The sequence below is a fragment of the Chiroxiphia lanceolata genome, chromosome 3 (assembly GCF_009829145.1).
Source record: "Chiroxiphia lanceolata isolate bChiLan1 chromosome 3, bChiLan1.pri, whole genome shotgun sequence".
NCBI classification, from domain to species: domain Eukaryota; kingdom Metazoa; phylum Chordata; class Aves; order Passeriformes; family Pipridae; genus Chiroxiphia; species Chiroxiphia lanceolata.
The window spans coordinates 21,197,811-21,219,399 of NC_045639.1; the positions used below are offsets into that span (position 1 = coordinate 21,197,811).

Consider the following 21,589-nt stretch of genomic DNA (forward strand, 5'->3'; position numbering starts at 1 on the left):
CCCAATAAGAGATGCCCCAGTGTCTCACTTATTTTAGGGACTTGCAGTACTGTGCAACAGTGCCAGACCAACCCCTTATATCTGGTTTAGCAACATCTCCAGCTGATAAGTCATACAGAAAGTACCATGTTTTCTAGGATGTCATATGAAGAATGCCTGCTGCTTCAGGCTTTATTCTGGCCTGAGTGTGCATTTAAGTGAACATCTATTGGTGCACCTGGCACTAGAGGGCAGGGTACACCAGTCTTACAGGAGAAGCTGCCCTCCTCTAAAGTTCTAGGCATGTAAGAAACCACATTTGATACACCTGGGTTGGCAACACTGACATTGCCTGTGACTGGTACTATCATAATTAATTCCAAAGACCCAGAATGCAGATTCAGCAGGCACAAAACCAAAGGGCAAATGGGCTGTCTGAACCTGGTGTTCCTGTATTTCAGCTTCAGACAGAAAGATCTGGTGCACTCATTGGGCTTAATAATACAGATCTAGGGAATTTAGAAGGGAGGGGGCCAGTGTAAGGGTAAAAGCATTATGTTTATTTGTAGCAGCTCTGTTGTATCATTTTCTATTGCAGTGCATTAGTGCAGTGTTAAATAAAATCTGCTTATTTAAAATCCTTTTAAATAGTGTTTAAATATTTCCTGCTGATACAATCTGCTAAAGTAGTTATCCTTGCTGCAGATTTCAGTTAACCTTGTCGCAGATATTAAGCCTGAAGCTACACAGACTTTTAGGGACCTTGATTATAGAGCAAAACCTAATGGTGTCATTATAAAACCACAGCTGGACAAGCTTCTGGAGTCCTTGTCCTTTGATCAGATTTGGGTAACACAGCAAGCCAGGAGAGAACTCACGCTAACCCTGCTGGAATTGCTGAGCTCTCAGGTTGCTTTAGTACCACTTTCTAAAAATTAAAATGCAACACATGTTATAAAGTGAGAGCAATTGGTACCTTCCAATCTTTCGTATGTACCAAAGAGAACTGGAGCAAAATAGCTTCTCCAGAGCTATTAGCTGTAGAACAGAGAGAGTATTTTTTTCTCTCCTTTCCCTTCTCGCATGTAAGAATTATTTTGACTGTGGGCTCTGTTTTTTTAAACAAGAAGAAAAACATTGGTTTCCAGGCTTGTCTGAATTCCATGACAAGAAAGAAAACCACTAAAATCACTAAAAAAATGTAAACCACCCAGATTATTTTGTCCTGTGATATTACTCCAAAAGTATTTGTCAGAATTAGACATATATAGGCTTTTTGTCCTATATTTTCTCCTTTACAGTTATGTAAATTGGTTAGCAGACTTAAAGATTCTGAGATTTCTTCAAAAGACAGTGGTCTACTGAGGAAGATAGATTTACATCAAGAGTTCATTGAGTTCAGTTTGTAAAATGTGAATTTACAATTTTACAGCCTTACAGCCTTTTTTTAATCAACCAGCAGAGCTTACTGTCCACGCATTATTGTCTTGCAGGTGGTCTCCACTGGCATGTGGATTTGTAGGTCTTCTCCAAGACATCCACTCTGCAGTTAGATAGCAGCAAAGTCTTATTTTGCCACTTTCTGAGATCAGTTTGTTGTAATGTTGCCTGTGTCAATCTTTCTTGGGTAAACTGGCTGCATCTTGTCTACCTTGCCCTTGGATCTTTTGAAGTGTGTAACCTGTTTATCTGCATTTTGTCTTTCATCAGCGAGAACTTCATATAAAGTGATATAGTTTCTCTTTGTGAGCTGTTGTGTCATGGTGACCATTGTTTGTTACCAAACATTGAGAGCTCTCCTAAGATTTCTAAGAACTAGGATATGCTTTCTTGGCCATGTTGAGCTCACAGCCTGACATACTTTTTGTGGGATCTTATTTTCAGCCGTATGCCTGGTAATTGTGGTTTGCCTGAAGCTAGTAAGGCAAAATGGTGGGTTCTGCTCTGGTTTTAATTTCTCTGATAAAACAGACAAGATTTCATTCAGTCACACCTTTGTTAACATCAAAAACTGTGCAAGGTTTTATATTCAAACTATAAGCAATATATTTATGGATCAAGAAAAGCATCTTCACTTTTCTAAAGGATTTTTTTTTGCCAGGATCATTTTGAGATACTTGGTAAATGATTTATGCTTACTTTCAGGTTATGCTGGACTCAGGCAGATAGAGATATGACACCTCTTGCACAGATGGACTAGGGCTAAACCTACTGCTTGAGTTTGAATCTCTTGGTATCCTGAAGACATACCTCACACAGCTCTAACTTAGTAGGCTTTGATAGAGTGGGGCTGCCTTCTTGATATTACCAGCTGCGTAATGAAGCTTCTCTCTGAGTTTTTCCTTATGCCCTGGAAAACACATTCATATTTCTGCTTACTAATTTAGGAACATTTGGTCTCCCAAACTGCTAAACACTTAATGTATATTTAATTTAAAATAGATATTTTATTCCATGCTGCTATAACAAATAGTTATAAACCAACCAATAGTTATAAACCAACAAATAGTTGATTTATCAGCTGTGATAACGTTTTGACAGAGCAGTACACGAGTTTCTCTTTGGCTAATGCTAGACACAGACCTCTCTCTATGTCCGAACATTCCTTTAACAGTCGTGGAATATTGATAAATGGTGACAGTGTAACCCCACAGTAACACCACAGTAGTACTTCTAGAGGGTTCCCAACCAAGGCTTCTCCTTTCCCTTGGTTTATTAAAAATGTGGCCATGAGGGTGTTGAGTCATTAATAATATATGTTCAGCATTTTATTTATTCAAAAAACCAAAGCTGTAATGAGACAAATTTATGGAAAGTGGAATCTTTTAATTTTGCATGTATTTCAGACTTGTAATTTCAATAAATCTGAGAAACTTCCTTACAACCTTGCATTTCTAAAATACTTCACCAAGTAATGTAAGTCCAGACTTTCCTTAGTATTTTTCATCTTTCACAAGTCTTATGTGTGAACAATACAAGACTGAGTGTTACAAGGTCATAAAATAGTTGGATATAAGTTCGATTTTAAAAATATTTGATGGTTTGTATGACTGGAGGAGTATTCCTGTATTTTCAAAATCTATTTACCTATCCTCCTAAGTTATGTGGAAGCATAGATCTTTTCCCAGAGAGCATGAAAGGCATTCTAGGATACTTCCTTTCCTGTTGAAATCTAACCTAGGTTTCTACACTGTTTATGTAAAGCTTAATAGACTTTTAGTCAGTACTGAACTCCATCATGCTTTTCACTAGTCGTCCGTGAAATATTGTCTTTTTATGACAATCAGTTTCTGATTGAAACATTTTTCACAAATTGTTGTTGGGCTTCGAAAGGTGATGGAGTTTTATAATTTTTCTTCCTTTCTTTTCTGTAGTTTTTATTTTATAAATACAGAGATACATTAAAGTGATGTGTTACCGGGAAATTAACTAGTACAGGGGAAAAAATATTTAAGTGAACATAAAGCTAATCATGTAAGAAGAACGTGAGATTAGCATGCTTTAAGTAAGGCTTAGACTTATGATCTTAAGATGAATGCAAAGGTGGATGATAAACATTGGTATTGTTTTTGTGATGGCTGCTTTGGACATACCGTGTTCCTTGATTACCCAGGTACATTTGAGTCACATTTACAGTCTGCATAGCTCAATTTTTTTTTTTTTTTGAACATCTAGTTATCTTTAGGGCTACATAAAGTTGTTCGGGGGTGACAAGAGAATCTGGCTTATTAAGAGATTCTGGGTCCTCATTGCTTACCTATCCAGGAGCATTGGCTAAACTAGATGAGTTCATACAAAGGATGCATAAGTGAATTTTTCATTCTATTCTAGGAGAAATGTTGAGAATTAAGGAAATTATCAATAATGAAAAGAACCAATGTTGATAAAGTATGTCGATAACATCCTTTTGAAAACTGAACTTTAACATTGGAGATATTTATCACTTCATTTTAACAATTTCATTGTTATTTTTTTTCTGATAAAGGAACAAAAATTTAATTCGATTGGCAAGAATTTTTAAATGTTCTCATGAGCTGGCTTCCTAGCCTTTTCAACAGCTCAAGGGTAAGTTAGATTAAAAGTATTACTTACATTTCAACTAATTTGTTTTGATTTTCTTTTTTTAATTAAATCTTGGGATTTAATACCATTGTTGCAATGTCATATAACAGTTTTTAAGCTGTTAAATTGTAGTAGGAATTAAAATACATGCACAATTTAAGTCTTCCTTGTGAGTTTGCAGGCAGAGAAAAAGTACATAGAAAGTATGTCAAGGAAAACTCAAATGAGATACACTGAAGAAATAAAAAGATTAAATAAATAAGTAAATGGTACCATAAAAAAAAGAGGTACAAGTCTTAGTTTAACTATGAAAAGAAATTGTGTGGCAAAGATTGAGGCAAAATAAACAAATGTTAGTTAGAACTAGAAAATAATTCAAAATATTTGCATGCAGGACAAAGGAAAATCCAGGCAGAAAAATAGACAAAGTTCAAAACAATTGAGAAAAATTAGAATGTAACTTCTTCACCAAAGAGCTTGTCCCTAGTGGTGCTTCTTTAGGATGTATATGAATCAATATTGTAGTTCCTCAGCCTGAGAACTAAAAAATATTAAAGCAGCTAGACTTAAATTATCACCAGGTAACAGAGTTCTTCTTAGAGGTAGAACGGCTGTGGAGGAAAGCCACAGGTTCAGCAAAATCTTTGACCTTTGTGTGCTATCATAAAAATTCTGGTCACAACAGGTATTTAGAGGCTTCAGCAGAGAAGCTGAAGATGTGAATGGACACAGAGATTAGTGTATTTCCCCAGGAGGTCCAGCTAGAGGAGCAATATGTCATGTTAACTGTGAATCATGGAATCAGAGAATTATAAAATGGCCTGGATTGGAAGAGACCTTAAAGATCATCTGGTTCCAACCCCTCTGCCCTGGACAGGGACACCTTCTACTAGACCAGGTTTCTCAAAGCCCCATCCAACCTGTCCTTGAACACTTCTAGGGATGAGCATCCACAAGTTCTCTGGGCAGTCTGTTCCAGTGCCTTACCACCCTCATAGTAAAGAATTTTTTCCTAATAACTGATCTAAAGACCTACTCTTCTTCAGTTTGAAGCCGTTTCCCCTTGTCCTGTCATTACATGCTCTTGTAAAAAGTCCCTCTCCATCTTTCTTGTAGTTTCTCTTCAGGTACTTGAAGGCCACAATTAGGTCACCCTGAAATCTTCTCTTTTCCAGGCTGGACAATCCCAGTTCTCTTAGCCTCTCCTTGTAGGAGAGGTGCTCCACCCCTCTAATCAACTTGGTAGCCCTCCTTTGGATTCACTCCAGTCTATTTATGTTCTTCCTGTGCTGAGAAGTTTTCAGTTGCAAGTCCTGTGTTCTCTTAGTTGTGTCCCTGAGTATCACAAGAATAAATTCATAAAGATGACACCAATAATGTGACATAAAGCAGACACATACCCAGTAATAACTACTAATATAGTATCTGTTGCTTTTCTGCAAGAAAGAAGTAGTGATTATAAAACCTGAACAGTGTAGCTGGAAAAAAAATAAAAATTTGTGAATCAGTGGGACTGAACAATATGCTATGTTCTACATAGACAAGACTGAGGGGGAAGAGGGTTGGGGTGAAATACGAAAGCCTCTTAAGGGTTTGCCACTTGTGAATTATGCATCTCACTCGCGCTAGTAGGCGTAAATGCATAATTCTAATCTGTTCTTATTACTTATTTATAGCACGCAGTAGAACGTAAATTCTATGCCTCCTTTGTAGAGACTTACCATGCTAGTTAAGGTATGCAGATATTTCAGAGAGCCTACATAGACAACTTTCTTGGCATAGCATTCTGTTACCAATTAAAGGGCATAAACTTCGAACAATAAATTTAGCCGGCTCTTCCCCCACCATTTACAGGAGGAATATGGACATGATGTAAGAAATAAGGTATAGGATCAACAGATAATAAGAAGAGCATTCATCTTGAAATAAACTACTCTGCATTATTATTATTTATGGTAGTTACTAGTATTAATAAACTACACGTCAGATAGAGGAAAAGCCAGCAACAACCACTGAATTTATGAGACTGGGGACAGATGCATGCTCTTTCTGTTATATCGCTGGCACTGATCGATTTGTATTTTTCCCTGATGATGGTTTATGCCATTATAACTGTTTGGTGGCTCCTTACTATTGACTTATGGTTACAAAGCACTTCACAAACGAGAACAAGCCTCTGGACATTATATCCTAATCTGCACATCCTATAGATACACCATAACACAGAGCAGCTGACTGTACCACCTGTGATCTGTGTACCCACAAACGTGATTTATTCTGGTAATCCCAGTTTAATGCATCACATCAGATTGTGGCAGTTATGTTATCTGATGACATTACTGACACTACATGACATAACTGAGTAGTGCAACATGTCAAGTTGAAAAAAACTTTGGGCTTTTCATTCTTTTGGTTTTGTTTTTGTATGCATGTGTTTTTGAAAATAAATATAAAGTGAGAAAACTTAAAAAATCCAACCAAACAACCCCCTCCCCCCAAAAAAAAAGACAATGAAAAAGACCACAAAAATGGGGAATGGAATCCAAATAATTTTCCCCAATCACACATTGATCATATTAATGACTCTGCAGCTGGGGCTGATTGTTCTGATAAGGAGAGAGGAGAGCATGTAGAAGTACAGTATATTTTACTATGCTGCTAATTCCGTGGTCAGCTGAAAACTAGCTCAGCTTTTGTAGTCTTGCAACAGATTTAACTTGCTGTAAATTGTTTTGTTTAGGATCAGTGCTCAGAAGCTGAGTCCTCCCACTATCCTTGTTCCAGCACTACGGTAATGTTTTGGCAAAACCCTCTATCCTCTGACTATAATTCAGATATACAGAGCTGTTCTGGTCCTGGGAAGGTGATAGTATCTCTTCTACAGAAACTATTAAATCACATGATGCCTTGCCTGGATGGTGAGAGTTGTTCTCTAATCATCCTGCATGCCTGGTACTATACAAAATGATAGAACACGTTACCCACAATGAATGTAAAATGCAGATATTGCTAAATAACCTATAAATCACTAATTTAATCAACCTGTAGTTGATGGCAGTTCAAAGAGCCTTTGTCATAGTTTTCTTGTTTAGGTTCAAATTTCTAGTCTGATTGTGGTGTATCAAGCTTCTGCTTGTTTGATGGATTTATTTTTGTTGAATATTTTGTTCATTAAAACAATTGTTTTGGGGTTAAAGTGGTATTTTGTGATTTAGTATGCATATTGAATTCTAATAAGAAAAATCTAGTAGTAACATTGTTTGATTTTTGTCAAAGAAAATATTTCTTTTTGAAATTAATTTCATTAATCTCATCCTTCATTTTCTTTCCTTAGTGGGAAAATTTAAAAAATAAAATACAGTGTGGAAGAGTTCTACGTTGTCTCAGATACAAAGAGAGAAGTATAGAAATGTTGCAGGACTGTTCTACAGATTTGCAAATTACAGTGATGCTTATAAAAATAATTTTAAAAACATGATGTTGATACTTAATGTCTCTCCCCTCAAATTTGATTTATGAAGATATGCCTGAATTTTCTTGTCAGCAGCAGTAGATGTTCCATGATTTTGGGTGGGGTGATTTTCTCTGAAAATTCCACTTTCTAAATTATTGCATGTCCTTTTTCCCACCCCCACTGCATTATTGAAAGGGAATTCCTGGGAACAGAGCATCCTAATTGCTTTTCTATGTAGCACTTACTATCTTATACCCCTGTATGGTGTGTCATCTTCTTTGTTTCCTTTTCTCAGGTTGTTTTTGCAGCCTCTCTTCCTAAGAGAGTGTTTGTAAGCCTGTGCTATCTCGCTGCTATTTTCCAGACAGACTTTATTTCTGCACTCTGTAATATATGGTATTCCAGATGAGACCACACTGTTGATTTATATAAAATGGATAGTAATAGTTGCTGTATTACTTACCATACGTTTGTATATAACTTCATATCTTACTGGCTTCTCTTGCCACAGCTTCACATTCATATGTGTTCTTCAGTGGGTTGTAAAAGTGGCAGTCTGGCACCTCTTGAGGCCTGATACAATTACTTCAGCACCAAATGTTAGGTAGATCTGAATTTTGTTTCTCCCACTGCTGCAAGATTGGAATTACTTGGGATGTACTTCTGCTGGTGAGCCAAAGGGGCTTTGGTCATACTAATGTGAATCCAGAGTAGTTCCAGTTTTATAGAAGCAGGTATCTGAGATTCAAATTTGCAATGTATTTACCTGGTGCAAATATATTTTCCAGTTGTGAATATAAAGCTGAAGTAATACAGAGGTAAAATGTTTAAAACACTTTTTTTTTCCTTTTTCACTTTTTGGGCTAAACATTGACTAAGACATCATGGTTCTTATGATGTATACTAACAACTCCCCTCTGTTGAAGCTGATAGAAATACAGTGACTGGATTGGAAGCATTCGTGAATGGAAATTTTCATTTAACTCTTAGAATAGGGCTGCTTCATTCCATGTGATCTGTAAAGCAATGAGAAAGAGAAAAGTAAAGCTAAGATAGTGATACTGTCCACAATTACTTCTCTTTGTGTACCTGGTAAAAATTAATGTGCTCTGTCCTCTTTCTGCTTTCTCTCCCTCTGACCTTCAAACTCACTTAATTTGTCCAACTATTATAATTGAAGTAAACTAGGGAGACAGTGAGTGGTTTTAATTCTAGTAAGCAAAGATATAACTTGGAAATTCATTAGGCTCATTTGACGATGAATGTTTGCACTGACTGACTGGCTTTTTGTTGTTTTGGCAGCAAGAGAAACATTTGAAAAAACCTCTGGTTGGTGAGAGTTGTTCTCTCACCATCTGTATTTTTCTAATGCTGACTAATGATGATGAGTCAGGGGAAAATGTGTCGGGGCATAATGGTAAGGAGGTTTCCAAGGAGCACTGTGATTCTTCTGTGGTCAGTGACATGATGTGTCTATTTAGAGCCACACAAGGAATCAGGTAGATTAGTTGCTGGTAAAGTGTTAAGAGAAGTGTAAATGCTCTTTGATGTTTTGCTTCTGCTTTTTCTCAATCATGTGATATGGGGCACTCCACATGATTTGAATTTTCTTCAGCTGAGCATCTTTAGGATTTCAAGCTGGTGTGTCCTAACTGGAGAGTAAAAACAGCGTGAAAATGTACCTACAGCAGCTATCCCAGGGATGTGGCTTTAAAATAAAAGACTTAAATTGCAACTTTTGTAATGAGGTAGGAATAATAGTCATGTTTAAATAAAAAGATATGTACCTATCTAAGTTAAGATTAGAAATAAAATAGTATTACTAAACTAAAAAGGGAAAATGAAGGAATGGATGCTGATGTGGCCTTGTGGATTGGCCAGGATGAAACCTAACTTTTGAGGCATGAGTTTGGGCTCAAAGAAGTACAAGAGTTTGGGCCAATAAATAGCAGAAAGTTTTTCTATGCAACAGTTGAGGGTGTAAGAGAGCATAACCAAGAGACACTGTTATTAAATGTGGAAACAAGCTTTATAATCCTTACTGTTAAAACATAATTATATTCAAAAGCCTTAATGTACTTAGGAACTGCCCCTTTGCCAAAAGTGCCCCTTTTCCATAGTCCTACCACGTGCCTGTAAAATCTCTACTAATTGTTTGAATTCATTGCAAACTGAAATGATTAAAGATCCTTTGTTTCGCATTTATGCCAAAGGGTTTTTCTTCTTGAATATAACTTTTTTATACAGTCTAACACATAACTGTCATGTTTGCACGCTCCAATATGTTACATGGCTTTGTGCCATGCTCTTTATTTCCTAAGATGGGACCTGGAAGTTTCCTGGATTTTTCTTGAGTGTAAAAGTCTCAAAAGGAATGAGGTGTTCATAGAATGGTCTGGGTTGGAAGGGACCCTAACGATCATCAAGTTCCAACCCCCTGCCATGGGCAGGGTCACGTTCCACTAGACCAGGTTGCTCAGAGCCCCATCCAACCTGGCCTTGAACACTTCCAGGGATGGAGCATCCACAGGTTCTCTGGGCAACCTGTTCCAGTACCTCACCACCCTCACAGTAAAGAATTTTTTCTTTTAGGAGTAATTTGGAAAACCAGAGATATTTACTGCTGAATGAATAGTTTCTAAAACACATCAGCATTTGCTGGCCAGCTGGAAGCCAAGTTTTTTTGTTCATTATGTCAAAGTCTTTGCTGGTTAGAGAGCAGAACAACAGCTTATGGTGCTTCCTGAAAATAGTTATTTGAGACCCTGAGTTTATTTATTTCTCTTTATTTCTTGGCCTTGTTTTTAATGGCTTCACAAAATTCTTTTAATTGTTGCTCTGCAACATTATGGAATCACATAAGCATTCTTAATTATTAATTAATATCTGTTAGAATTTACTACTATCTTGGAAGATAACTGTTTTCTTCAATTAATGGGCCAGTTGCACATGTGAAAAGCCTTGCTAGTTTAGACAATTAAGTACACAAGCACACTGTTTTCTTTGGCTTGCCTGAGTTGCCTGAAGTACCTAAGTGGTGTCATTGTGACACCCTGATTTTTCTGAAATATTTTCAAGAGAATGTTGAGTATGATGTGGGGTTTGCAGGAAATCTATGAAATGATGCAGCAATAGTATAATACCTTTCTAGAGAAAGGTATTATACATTAGTGATTATTCTTTGAGAGTGATCAGTGCTTTATAAAAAAAGCAAGCAGGATGTACTGTACTAAAAGTTAAATATGAGTTGTTGCTTGCTTTCAGAAAATGGTGGAAGGCAGAGGACTGCTAATGCTGTCTGATGGAGCAAGCCTGATAATGTGATCTTGACACTTAGCATATGAATTAGATTTTTTTTTTTTTAGTGTTGCATAAAAATCAGAATGGGACATTGTTGTTTTTGGTGATGGAGATTTATGGTCCCAAAGAGTTTATCTTCTAATTAAATATTAAGTTACTGTGAGTTAACATAACAAATTCTGAGAAACAAGATGAAAGAACAGAGTAAGGATGTGAGTAATGAGCTGAAGTGTTCATACAGTCTACCTGCATAAAGTACGTGGTGATTGGAATTCTTTGGAAGTTTTTCATTTTCATACTCTCTCAGCAGGTTTTCTTGGTTGTGCTGCTAAAAATCTCTTGCTACAATGCTGCTGTCTTATTTTCTCTTGAATATAACAATGGGATAGCTATTGTCTTGATTATTTTCCTGAGAGAAACTATGTGGGGTTCCTTACGCAAGTTATGTGAGCACTCAGTAAGACAGGATGTTGCCATTTCTGACCCTTAAAATAGTTGCCTGAAGTCAGGGAGAGTGGAAAGAGAGTGGAAGAGGGGAGGAATTGCAGTAAGCCTGAATATCAAATATGTTACATATAAATTAAAACACTGTAGATATTATTACCGTGTTATTTTTGAACAGTGATGTACTCTGATGACCTGATGGTAAAGATCATGTTTTGTTAAATCTCTAATTTCAGGTGTTGTTTTTATTTTTTTTTTTTACTGTACTATGTTTTTCTCTCTATCTTAGTAACATCTCTGAAATTCCATGCTAAAAGTAGCACTGTAGTGTTGCATATTATCTTTCAATGACTACCCATTAAATTTGATCAAAGCAAAGTGAGTGTTCTTATTGACCATGCAAAGAGGGTCATTCTTTATTCTTTCTGTCTCATGCATTGATTGTTCTATCAGGACCTATGCTGGTGATTATTAGCAACTGGGTAGATACCAACTACTATAGTTGGTTAGTGTGGGAAGTTCCACATCACATATGTAATAAATGTAGTGGTATGCAAATATTGATTTCAATGATAGCTATAGTTAACAATTCTCCTGCTGACATGTGAGTTAGAAAATAATTTAGTTTGTGTGTATTGCCTCTGAGGTCAGAGATGAAAAGGCAGGTTGATCCTTCCTCTCCCTCTGTGCTACCTTTTTCTTTGGGAAAAGCGGGATTTTATTTTAGTTTTTTTCCTTTGTTCTGTTTTTGACACAAAAAAATGCAGAATTATTTTTCTGTCTACCTACTACTTTAATAGGATGATTTGAGGAAATCCTTTACTCCTAAGAAAGTGTCTTTTTTCTTTGTCCTTTGGTGCTCTTTGCTCTTCTGAGTCTGGAAATGAAAACAAGACCAAATTCTGAATTGTTTTTTTTTTCCTCAGTGAACTACCGTAATTTTTAAGTTTAGCTTTGTTTTGGTAAGAAATAAGTGGTTTCAGAGAGTAGTTATTGGAATATTGAAATAAGAAACATTTGATCTTATTTTAAAGTAACTGAAGGAACTGGAATTGTGGAATAGATGGGAATATAGCCTGATCAAGAAAATTTGTAAGAAAAAATATTTCAGTCTTTTGCTGTAAGTTTAAAAGAAATAATTGTGTCCTTATTGGGCTCATTTTGTAAATTAAGATCAATAAAATCCTTCCAACCAACAGCATGGAATCAATTGTAAAATAACATATAATTCATGCTCTATATTTTAAATTATAGTTTGTTTGACATTAATCACTGAGTTTTCCGTGCATTGGGGTGCATTTTCTTGTAACACATTTCCACATAATACTTGTGGATCCATTTCTAATGAGTTTGAGAGCGATCTGCTTTTCATGTCCACAATTGCCTACATTTGATCTTATGCAAATCACGCAATCAAGCAAATGGAAAGCAAGGCATTATTGCTAGAGGACCTTGACAAAGAGTGGCTTTGTAGTTTTAAGAACCTCCTCCCTCCTCCTTCATATTCATGTTTGTATCTGTAGTTGTTTGAATCCAGTGATCCATTATGAAACACGCTGAACTTTAAATAGGAAAATATCTGCCGTATCAGATTGTGACAAATAATTGCATAGATTACAATGTAATATGATTTTATTGTTCAGTTTGTCAGTTTCTGGTTCTAACCTTTAGAAATACTACCTACACTTATTTGTTGCTCATCCAAACCTTGCTGAAGTATGTGGAGAGATTTTAATGGGTGGCAAAACTCATGCTTGAGTGGCATTGCTGAGACTCTAATTTCTTTCGTTTTCTACTCCTGCTTCCACAAACATAATGTTTCTTTTTAGCCTTTTCCCACCTAATCTTTGAGATTGCATTGAAACTTTCTATTTGGCATTTAGTAGACAAAATACTTCAGTGTTATTAAATCAAGATGAGGAATAATGATTTTCTTTGATCTTGTTGACACGTTGCTTTTTTCCCATATTTTATATTTTGACTCTTTTTTTTTTTTTTTAGTCTCCTGTCTTTCCATTCCCTCTCAGTACGTTTATCATTTGATTCAAAAGGGTCCCACTGCTCATATGTTCTCTGTTTCCTTCTCTTATTATTCTTGTGGTTTTTTTAAACTTTACATTTTTACCTGTCTTGTCTTTTTTGCTTTTTCCATTCTAGGGAGTGACAGATACACATAGTAACTTATAGTCAATTGTTTTCTTCAGGGAGGGAAATTAAAAATGTTTCCATGTTTCATTCTCTTAATCCCTGATGAAGTTCTCCCCTCTTCAAATTACACTAGGTATTTCCAGAAACTTATGTCTTCAAGTAGTTCCATCAGCTACAGTATGCATCAGACTACCTTTTTAAAAAATAGTAGTTCTAGATGTGGAATTTTCCTTAAAGGAGAGGAAAATAACCCTCACCAACAAGGAAAAGAGTGATCCACCACAAACAAATGGAAAAGGAGACATCCACTTTTTCTCTTTCCTTTCCCTTGTGTTCACTCTGCTAAGTGAAGCCCCCTAGTATAGTTTCAGCTTAGAGAGAACAATGCATATTCACTGTCTACAAGGTTAGCAATTAAATAGGTACTGTGAATTGATTTCAACTGTTTGTTTTAGGATTGCTAAAAGTAAAATCCTTCTGGTCACTTGTTTGCACACCCACAACATGAAGTATCTGATAGTTATGTCACAGACTTTCAGCTCCATCTGTACTTTTTCTGGCTTCTCTGATGGTAGCTGCAAGGAATAAAGGGTCCAGGAAGCTGTACACTAATGAAGGCAATACGGTCGGTGCAGTATGTGGAGTTTACTTTCCCTGCTTGCTGAGCCAGCTTGAGCACCTGCTCTGGAGTGTGCTTTCCCCCTCTCACGGACATAAGCACTGCTTAACCCTGGTAGAATCAGTCCCATTATGTTGATTAAACATGTCACTGTGTTACAGGCATTCAATTGATGATTTTTTTAGCTACAGCATTTTTTTTAACTCACACTTTGCCATGTGCTCCATAGAACAATACCACTGAGTGATACAGTATTTTCAGTAAAAATGCACAAGTTTATTCTCTCCTCACACAGAATGGAGCAAATCAGAAGAAATTCCGTTGCAGCAGGGACTGGAGTCATTATATGAGAGGAAACTAATGGGAGAGAAGTTGGGTCTACAACATCTCTGCTCTGATGATGTGTTTGTCATCCAATTGCAGTTTTTGAATTTGTGCTCACAAATATTTTTAGACAAAATTATAGTTTGCTACTACCTGGCTCTGAAAACACTACCATTTGTTATGTCTTGCAAAAACCCAGAATTTTTCTGGCATACTGAAAAATGTGAGTCTGTAGCATAAGCATTTTACTTGTATATCTTATACTGTTGCCAAAACCTCAGTTGTAAATTTGCTTATTAAAGTATGTGATTTGTATTTTAATTAAAAAAATGAAAAATATTTGAAAATTAGGTCTGTATTACTTTCATACAATATTTTTTCTGTCAAATGTTCCTTTATTAGTATAGGGAAGTGTGTATGATACTAAAGATCTTTTAGAGTAGCAAAAATGTTCCATTTTGTTCACCATTTTCTGCAGTAATTGAAACTCAGGATACCTTCATAATAAATAAACATTGAAGAGTTTTTTTGCTATAGCATTAGACAGGTTGTCTTTACTGAAATATATTTTACAATTGTTTGGTGTTTGTGCAGCTGAAGACAAACAGGCAAAGAGAGAACAGACCAGTATGAGTGGTGGCAACAAGGAGCTTCCTTTGTGTTCATGCTTATAGTGAAATTTGTGTGGCATGAATCATTGTATGTATCAATGCTTGACATTCATGTATCATACAACACATTAAAAAAAAATATAATCCACCTTGTTAATGAATCTGTAACTTGTTTTTCCCCATTAATTGATTTGATTTAATCAGCTCAAAGGTGTTCATTGCCACTGTAGCGAATTGATGTAGTATGTAGCACCTAAGAAGCTAACACGTTTGGGTTTTTTGGTTTGGGTGGTATACATTCTAGTGTAAATGGCTACAATGGAGTCACCTCAACACCAAAGCACACCCCACAGAGTCTATTAGGAGTCAAAATTTGCATTTATTTGCTATTAAAGAACCAGTACCTATTCACTCCTCTGGGACAACCTGAAGCATTTGAGATACAGGTTGCCGTCCTTTTGATTTTCTGAATTCACTACTGCCGATGCCTAAAATCTGTCTGACACACGCTACTGTCTGAAAAAAAGAAAAAACAAGTAAAATTAGTATACAAAGTAAATTCATATTATTTTTGTCCTAGATTTAGCAGTTTTTACGCCACAACAGTTTCTGCTCACTGCCTGCACGCTTGCTGGCTGTTACAAACATTCCCAGGTCACCTTGTTTACAGCACAGCTGCCACCCTCTCACGTGATGCCCCGGTCCTGACGGCTTGGATCTAGAACGATATATGTACAGAAGTAAGGATTTCTTCTTCCTGACAACACAATAGTGCATCAGTTTATTCAAGAATTCCAGGTGAGTTCAATCAGGGGAAGAGTTTGTGACATAAAATTAAATTATTATGATTAAATGCATAGAAGTGATTAGTTTAGTGTTCTGTGAACCTTCTGATTATCACTGCCAACTTAATTTCCATTTTGTCTTTACGCAATCAGTATAACTACATATGGGCATAGCCTCTGCAAACTTCAGTGCAGGAAGTGTTCTGGTGATATGCCCGTTTGTAGCCCCTGCTTTGTGTGTTACTGTAATCATTTATCTATTGAGTGCAAATACAGCATTAAAGGTATGGCTTAGATTTATTTTTATGTTGCATGGCGGTGTTTCAAATTCCTAAAATAATCCCTCAAAGTCACCTAAACAAAGCCTTACATTTTTCAGTAATGGTCTAAATCTTTATTTGGACTGGTCTTAATCACATTTTGCTTTTATTTGCAGATGGAAAGAACCAGTAGAAGTAAATGGAATCCTAGATCGCTATATAATTTATATTGCCAACAATGAGCAGAATTTTACAAAGTGGAATGTAATCTATAACAGCACAGAACCTTTTCTGGATTTTACTATTCCGCAGCTTTCCCCGGGTACTGAATACCTCATAAAACTAGCTGTAAGTTTTAAAGATGTGTAGTAGAGGTATAAAATGGTGAAAATGATTGTGATTTTGTTGGCATCTTAATATTTAATGGTTCATGTGTCCACTTTGTTTAACCTCTTCTTTCTGAAGCTAAGGTGGATGAGCCATCCTGAACAAAAGTAGGTTTTTTGTTTCAAAACAGGCCCTCAAAACTGTGCATGTAATTTTAATACAGGTTTTCTTCAAGGATAAGTTGGATGATAACTAATAAATAATTGACTAGAAATATATAAAACGCTTTAAAAATGTCTCCTGGACCCAACTTACAAGAAAACATTGAATGTATTTAAAAAATATTAACCTTTCATATTTTGTACGATGTTATTTTGTTTCTTCATAAAATCTGTATGTAGAAGGAAATAGCAGAGAGGAAGAGTTCAGTGTGAAGTAGCGTTTTGTTTATTCAAACATTTAAGAGACATTAGTGTTTTCTTTGAGTTTCATTATCGTTGGTTTTATTTGTGATGAAATAGAACAGCTTCAGCTCATAGCAAACCTGAAAATATGTGAATAAAAGCGGGGGAATTGTCTCTTGTTTAGCACATTGTTCGTTTTATAAACATACCTATATAAGGATATTGCTTTGATAAATGCATAGAAAATAGTCGGCTCTGATTATTGAATAAATTTACATTTATGTAGGACTGGATATGCATTCATTTTTCTTAACATGCTCTTGAATGTTCTAATATTATACCACAAAAAATAAACTACCTTCAGGTAATGATAAGGATCTGACTTGAACCTGAAAAACAAGAATATTCAGTCTAATTAAAGCGTAGCTTCATGCTGAAATTAATTCATTTGTGCCTAGATATTTCAGCATAGCAAATTGTAGAGCATATAAAATAGCACCATGTCCAAAACTAAGGCAGTACTTCAACAAGCATTTTATGCCCTTATAAAAAAGGAGAATTATCAAAAGAATTTGTGCTGTCCTTCACTGTACCACAGCTCTTCTCTGCTCCTGCCCAGCTTCTGTGCATGGGGGCACAAGGAGAGAGGCTCATGGAAGAATTAACAGCTGTGATCTGGAGAGCAACTGGAACTGCTTCTTTGATGCCTCTGCCTTGGGATATGGGAGGAAGTGGTTGTGTGGACATTGTTTTTGCTTCATCAATGTGCATAGCTTTCCTAGAAGTTACTGAATACAGTTTTAGGAATCTTTGATCTCTATATTTATTTCTCATTTCTTCTTTTTTTTTTTTGTCCCCTTAGTATTGCATTTAATCAGTTGTAACCAGAAAGTAAGAAAAGATATTTCTTCTAGTGACAAAAGATAACCAGGTTTACTTGAATAAATGCAATGACCTCTGATAGGAGGGTTAGAAGATCTAAATGTCCTTGCAGGTTTGAAAATGATGAGTCTAAAAGCGCATGAAAAGCCCAATATCTTTGTGATGTGATAGCTTTTTTAAAACATTTGGATCCATTGTATATAGAACTTGTTAGACTAGTTTGAGAAAAATGTAATATTATAGTTTTGCAAGTTATGAAGCTTAAAACGTGGCCAAATGTTACTGTATACTTTATGAAAGGAAAGAAAAGACAAGCAAAAAACCACCATCAAAACCCAAACACCCAAAATCCAAATCAACCATACATACCTGAAAAAAATTTGAAATATTTAGTGTTTCATATATAACTTAACTGAAATTCAATAAAAATTTTAAAGTAAAAAAGAAAAAATAGCAAGTCAGCAATGGCTACTTAACTAAATGGATTCCTTTTTTTGTTAGCACAAATATTTCTATCAGCTAGAATCTTTTCCTTGTTTCACAGGTAATATTATTTTTTTTTTGCATCCATTCAGAAGTTGGTTTTGGTTTATGTGGGAAATTGAATTATCAAAAGTTGCATATTGAATGCGGGAATCAGGAGCCTCATCAGCACCTCACAGGCTGCTGGCTTTAACTTTCGTATGACAGGTTAATATAAGTACATTAAGTAAAGTTAACAAAATGTTTATCTTTGTATGCTGTTACCAGTTTTCAGAATTGATTACTGCCATTTATTATTTAGCAATTGTATTCATGAATGAGTGCAACAGCTTTGTAAGCAAAACTAATGCTTCTTTCCAAAGTCAGCCAAGAAGACTTAAGGTCACGTCTTCATGGACTAGTGCGAAGGAACTTGTGTTTGTTGGATGGGTGTGAGCCAAGCCAGTCTGAAAGCAAATGGAAAGCTGAAAGGCTGCCTTTAGTAGCCAGGGTGTCACACACATTTGTATGACTTGATTGCTTTAGTGGTTACCCTGTTAAGCTGATATCTCCTCAGTACTGTGTTGTGTGGGTAAGCTAGTTCAGGTGCCACGTGGAGCATCGCTATATGATGTCATTTTAGGTAGTTTGTTTGTCCTTTGTCTGCCTATTTGCTTTGGTATTTTGGCAAATTTTACCTGAAATCTCAGTGAAGTTCAGAATGACACAATGGGACTTGATCTAGGTGTAGAATTTCATGGCTTTGAGCATCACTGGATGTGATTGCCAGAGTCCCAATGGTGTCCAGTCCTTTTTGTTACACTGATCCAAAATCCACCTGTTTACAAAGCAGAAAAACCATAAACTTCATGTCCCAGCAAAGTTCAGGATACAAAAATTGAGCTGCATGACATTCAAGAAATAAATTGAATGGGAAAGGCTGCTGTTACCAAGCCCTTAAAAGAAAAGCCCCTTCACTGCTGAAGTAGGCCTGGAACTTAATTAGCAACGCAGTAAGGAATGTACAAGGAAGAGGCCTTCAAGAACTGGTCCTTTTGGCTTCTTCATAAGCCAGTAGAGAAGGGAAAATAATTCAAAGATTACTCTGCCTTTACTGGAAGAATAATTTTATTAATATTTCCTTATCAAAAGTTACTCAGCATCCCTCTAAGCTGACTCTATTTTTGGGGTTTGTGTTTTTGTTTGGGTTTTTTTGGCTGTTTGTTTTTGTTTTTTTTAAATACTATCATCTTTAAAGTAGAGGCCATTTTTGATATTCCCAAAACTGATGTTTCCTTCTTTCATCTTTATTTGGTAGTTCAGACTGACACAGGGAGTCATTCCTTAGTTGTGTTGCGAGTGCAAATTCCAGTGAAATCAAAATAATCTTTGTGTACAAATAGTTCCTCATTTACAGGCGTACTTATTTTTACTCCTGGTGTCAGTATAAACTTTTGGAGGGGGTAGGAAGTATATTGACTGCTCTCTGATTTGAAAACACAATGGGAAACGGGAAGTTGAAGGCAATCCTTTCAAATAAAATATACTAGATTAAGAGAAACTTTTTTTTTCTGGAGGTCTGGTCAGCAAGGTTATTTTTCCTTTGTGTGCTGAGGATCCTCAGCAGGCTACTTGTCCATTTCAGCACAATGGACAACTCGGAAAACAACAGGTGGTCCCATAAATGTTATTTAACTCTATGTTAATAGAGTTTAACATAGAGTTAAACTCTAGAATCTGAATCTTCATCGAATCAAGTTTTGAGTTATTTTACTGTTAAATAGTAAAACCAAAATAAATAATAAACTAACACAAAAAATCTTTAAATCCAGTACAGAGTATATATTTTTGTATTTTTTTAACTTCTCTAAGAATTCCTGTCTCTTGTCATTGCTAGTGCAAATAATTGGCAAATCAGCACATCTAAAGACCATAGCTTTGTGCATGTAAAACTTTAAAAGCTTTATGGGGTGATATGCACATTTCCTTGCATATTGTATTATTTCATAATCAACCACAAAAGTAGTGTGGTTAATATTTTGTTCTCTGATAACTGAAATACAAATTATTTTACTTTATTTTCCATAAACATGTAATAATAACTGGTACATACTGGTTTATAATAGAGTGGTTTTTCACTATTTTAATCTTTATCTGCTATTGTGAAGTGCAGCACTGTCTGAATGGCATTTTTTTCTCAATGGCTATTCCTTGAGATAATTTTTTAAGTGCCTTACAAGTTGGTCAGTATATTCTGTATCTGGAACTTGTGAGAGCTTTTCAGCCATTTACTGGAGAGTTTTGTACTGTAAATAATATATATTGCACTAAAATTATCTTTAACTGTGGCTGCAAAAGCAGTGGAAGTCTGATTGATTATGAGTCACATTTAAATGGAAAATGCTGCAAGTCAAATAGTACAATATTTTAGCTGTATTATACCTAAAACTGAAGTATCATGAGTTATGTTACATCATCGTGTTATTTAAAAGAAAACAAATCTATGATAAGAAAAGTATCTTTTTATGAAAAGGACAGACTTGCTAAGTTTAGATATGTAAGAGCAATAAAACTTTAGCAACAGAAAAATTGCTAAAATTATTGATACTACACTGGAGTATGTTTATTTGTTTTGATTAATATTTTAAGGCTTGCACGGGAGGTGGATGTTCCATAAGCGAAGCTAGCACAGCTATAACAGATGAGAGTACACCAGAAGGTGTTCCTGCTCCAAAAGCCCAGTCATATTCATCTGACTCCTTTAACATCTCATGGACTAAGCCTGAGTATCCGAATGGTAAGTGAACTCTTTTAGCCTCAAGTTAAAAAGATGATTAGTAAAGGTAAATTAATATTCTAAATGGCAGCTTATATGTGGTGCTTAATTTTTAATGATCATTTTAGCACATAAAATACCTGAGATAGTATCATTGTCTGCAGCTGGGAGATTGTGGTTTTCAGCCTATCGTGCTGTTTCAGTGGCTCAAAAGTGCTCCCTTTTGATAGTTCTTGTGTACTGCATCTCATTGTTTAATGTTTTCCAGGACAACTGAGCTGAGGAATAGGCATTCCTGGAGAATATCAGTCTAGGATGTTAATTTCACCCTCCAATAAAACGTTAATTTCTTTTACATTAATTGATTAATTTATTTTATGTTAATTGATATGTAATAATAATTAGATTTGTGTTCTGTGTAGTCATCATTTCCATGGCTGTGAAAGTTAAACGATATGCTTTCTTTTGTTTAGAAATGTTTTCCATTATGAAATATCCATCCGTAAAACTTTTGGACAAATTTTACATTTCTAATGGGATTGCACAGTATCATTCACCTTGGAATTCACTCTGATTTTATTATCATGCATGTAACAGTTTAAATCACTGCAGAGGATGCAATGTAGAACTCACTAAATTTAAAGTATTAGAAATACTTTTCTTCATTGCCTTATCATATTGATATATATCATTTCTCCCAGTGGTTTTACATGAAGTTCATTTTTGTCCTGCAAGCTTTTTCCTGCTTTCAA

At 35.6% G+C, this 21,589-nt stretch overlaps 1 protein-coding gene across 1 annotated transcript in view; it reads left to right on the forward strand.

Moving 5' to 3' along the window:
* The window catches only part of LOC116783619 (usherin-like), a 238,386-nt gene that overhangs the window by 59,893 nt on the left and 156,904 nt on the right, over window positions 1-21,589 (forward strand). Inside the window, 2 exon segments of the mRNA XM_032681273.1 lie at window positions 16,163-16,334; window positions 20,711-20,858. Coding sequence (XP_032537164.1) covers window positions 16,163-16,334; window positions 20,711-20,858 — 320 coding nt within the window.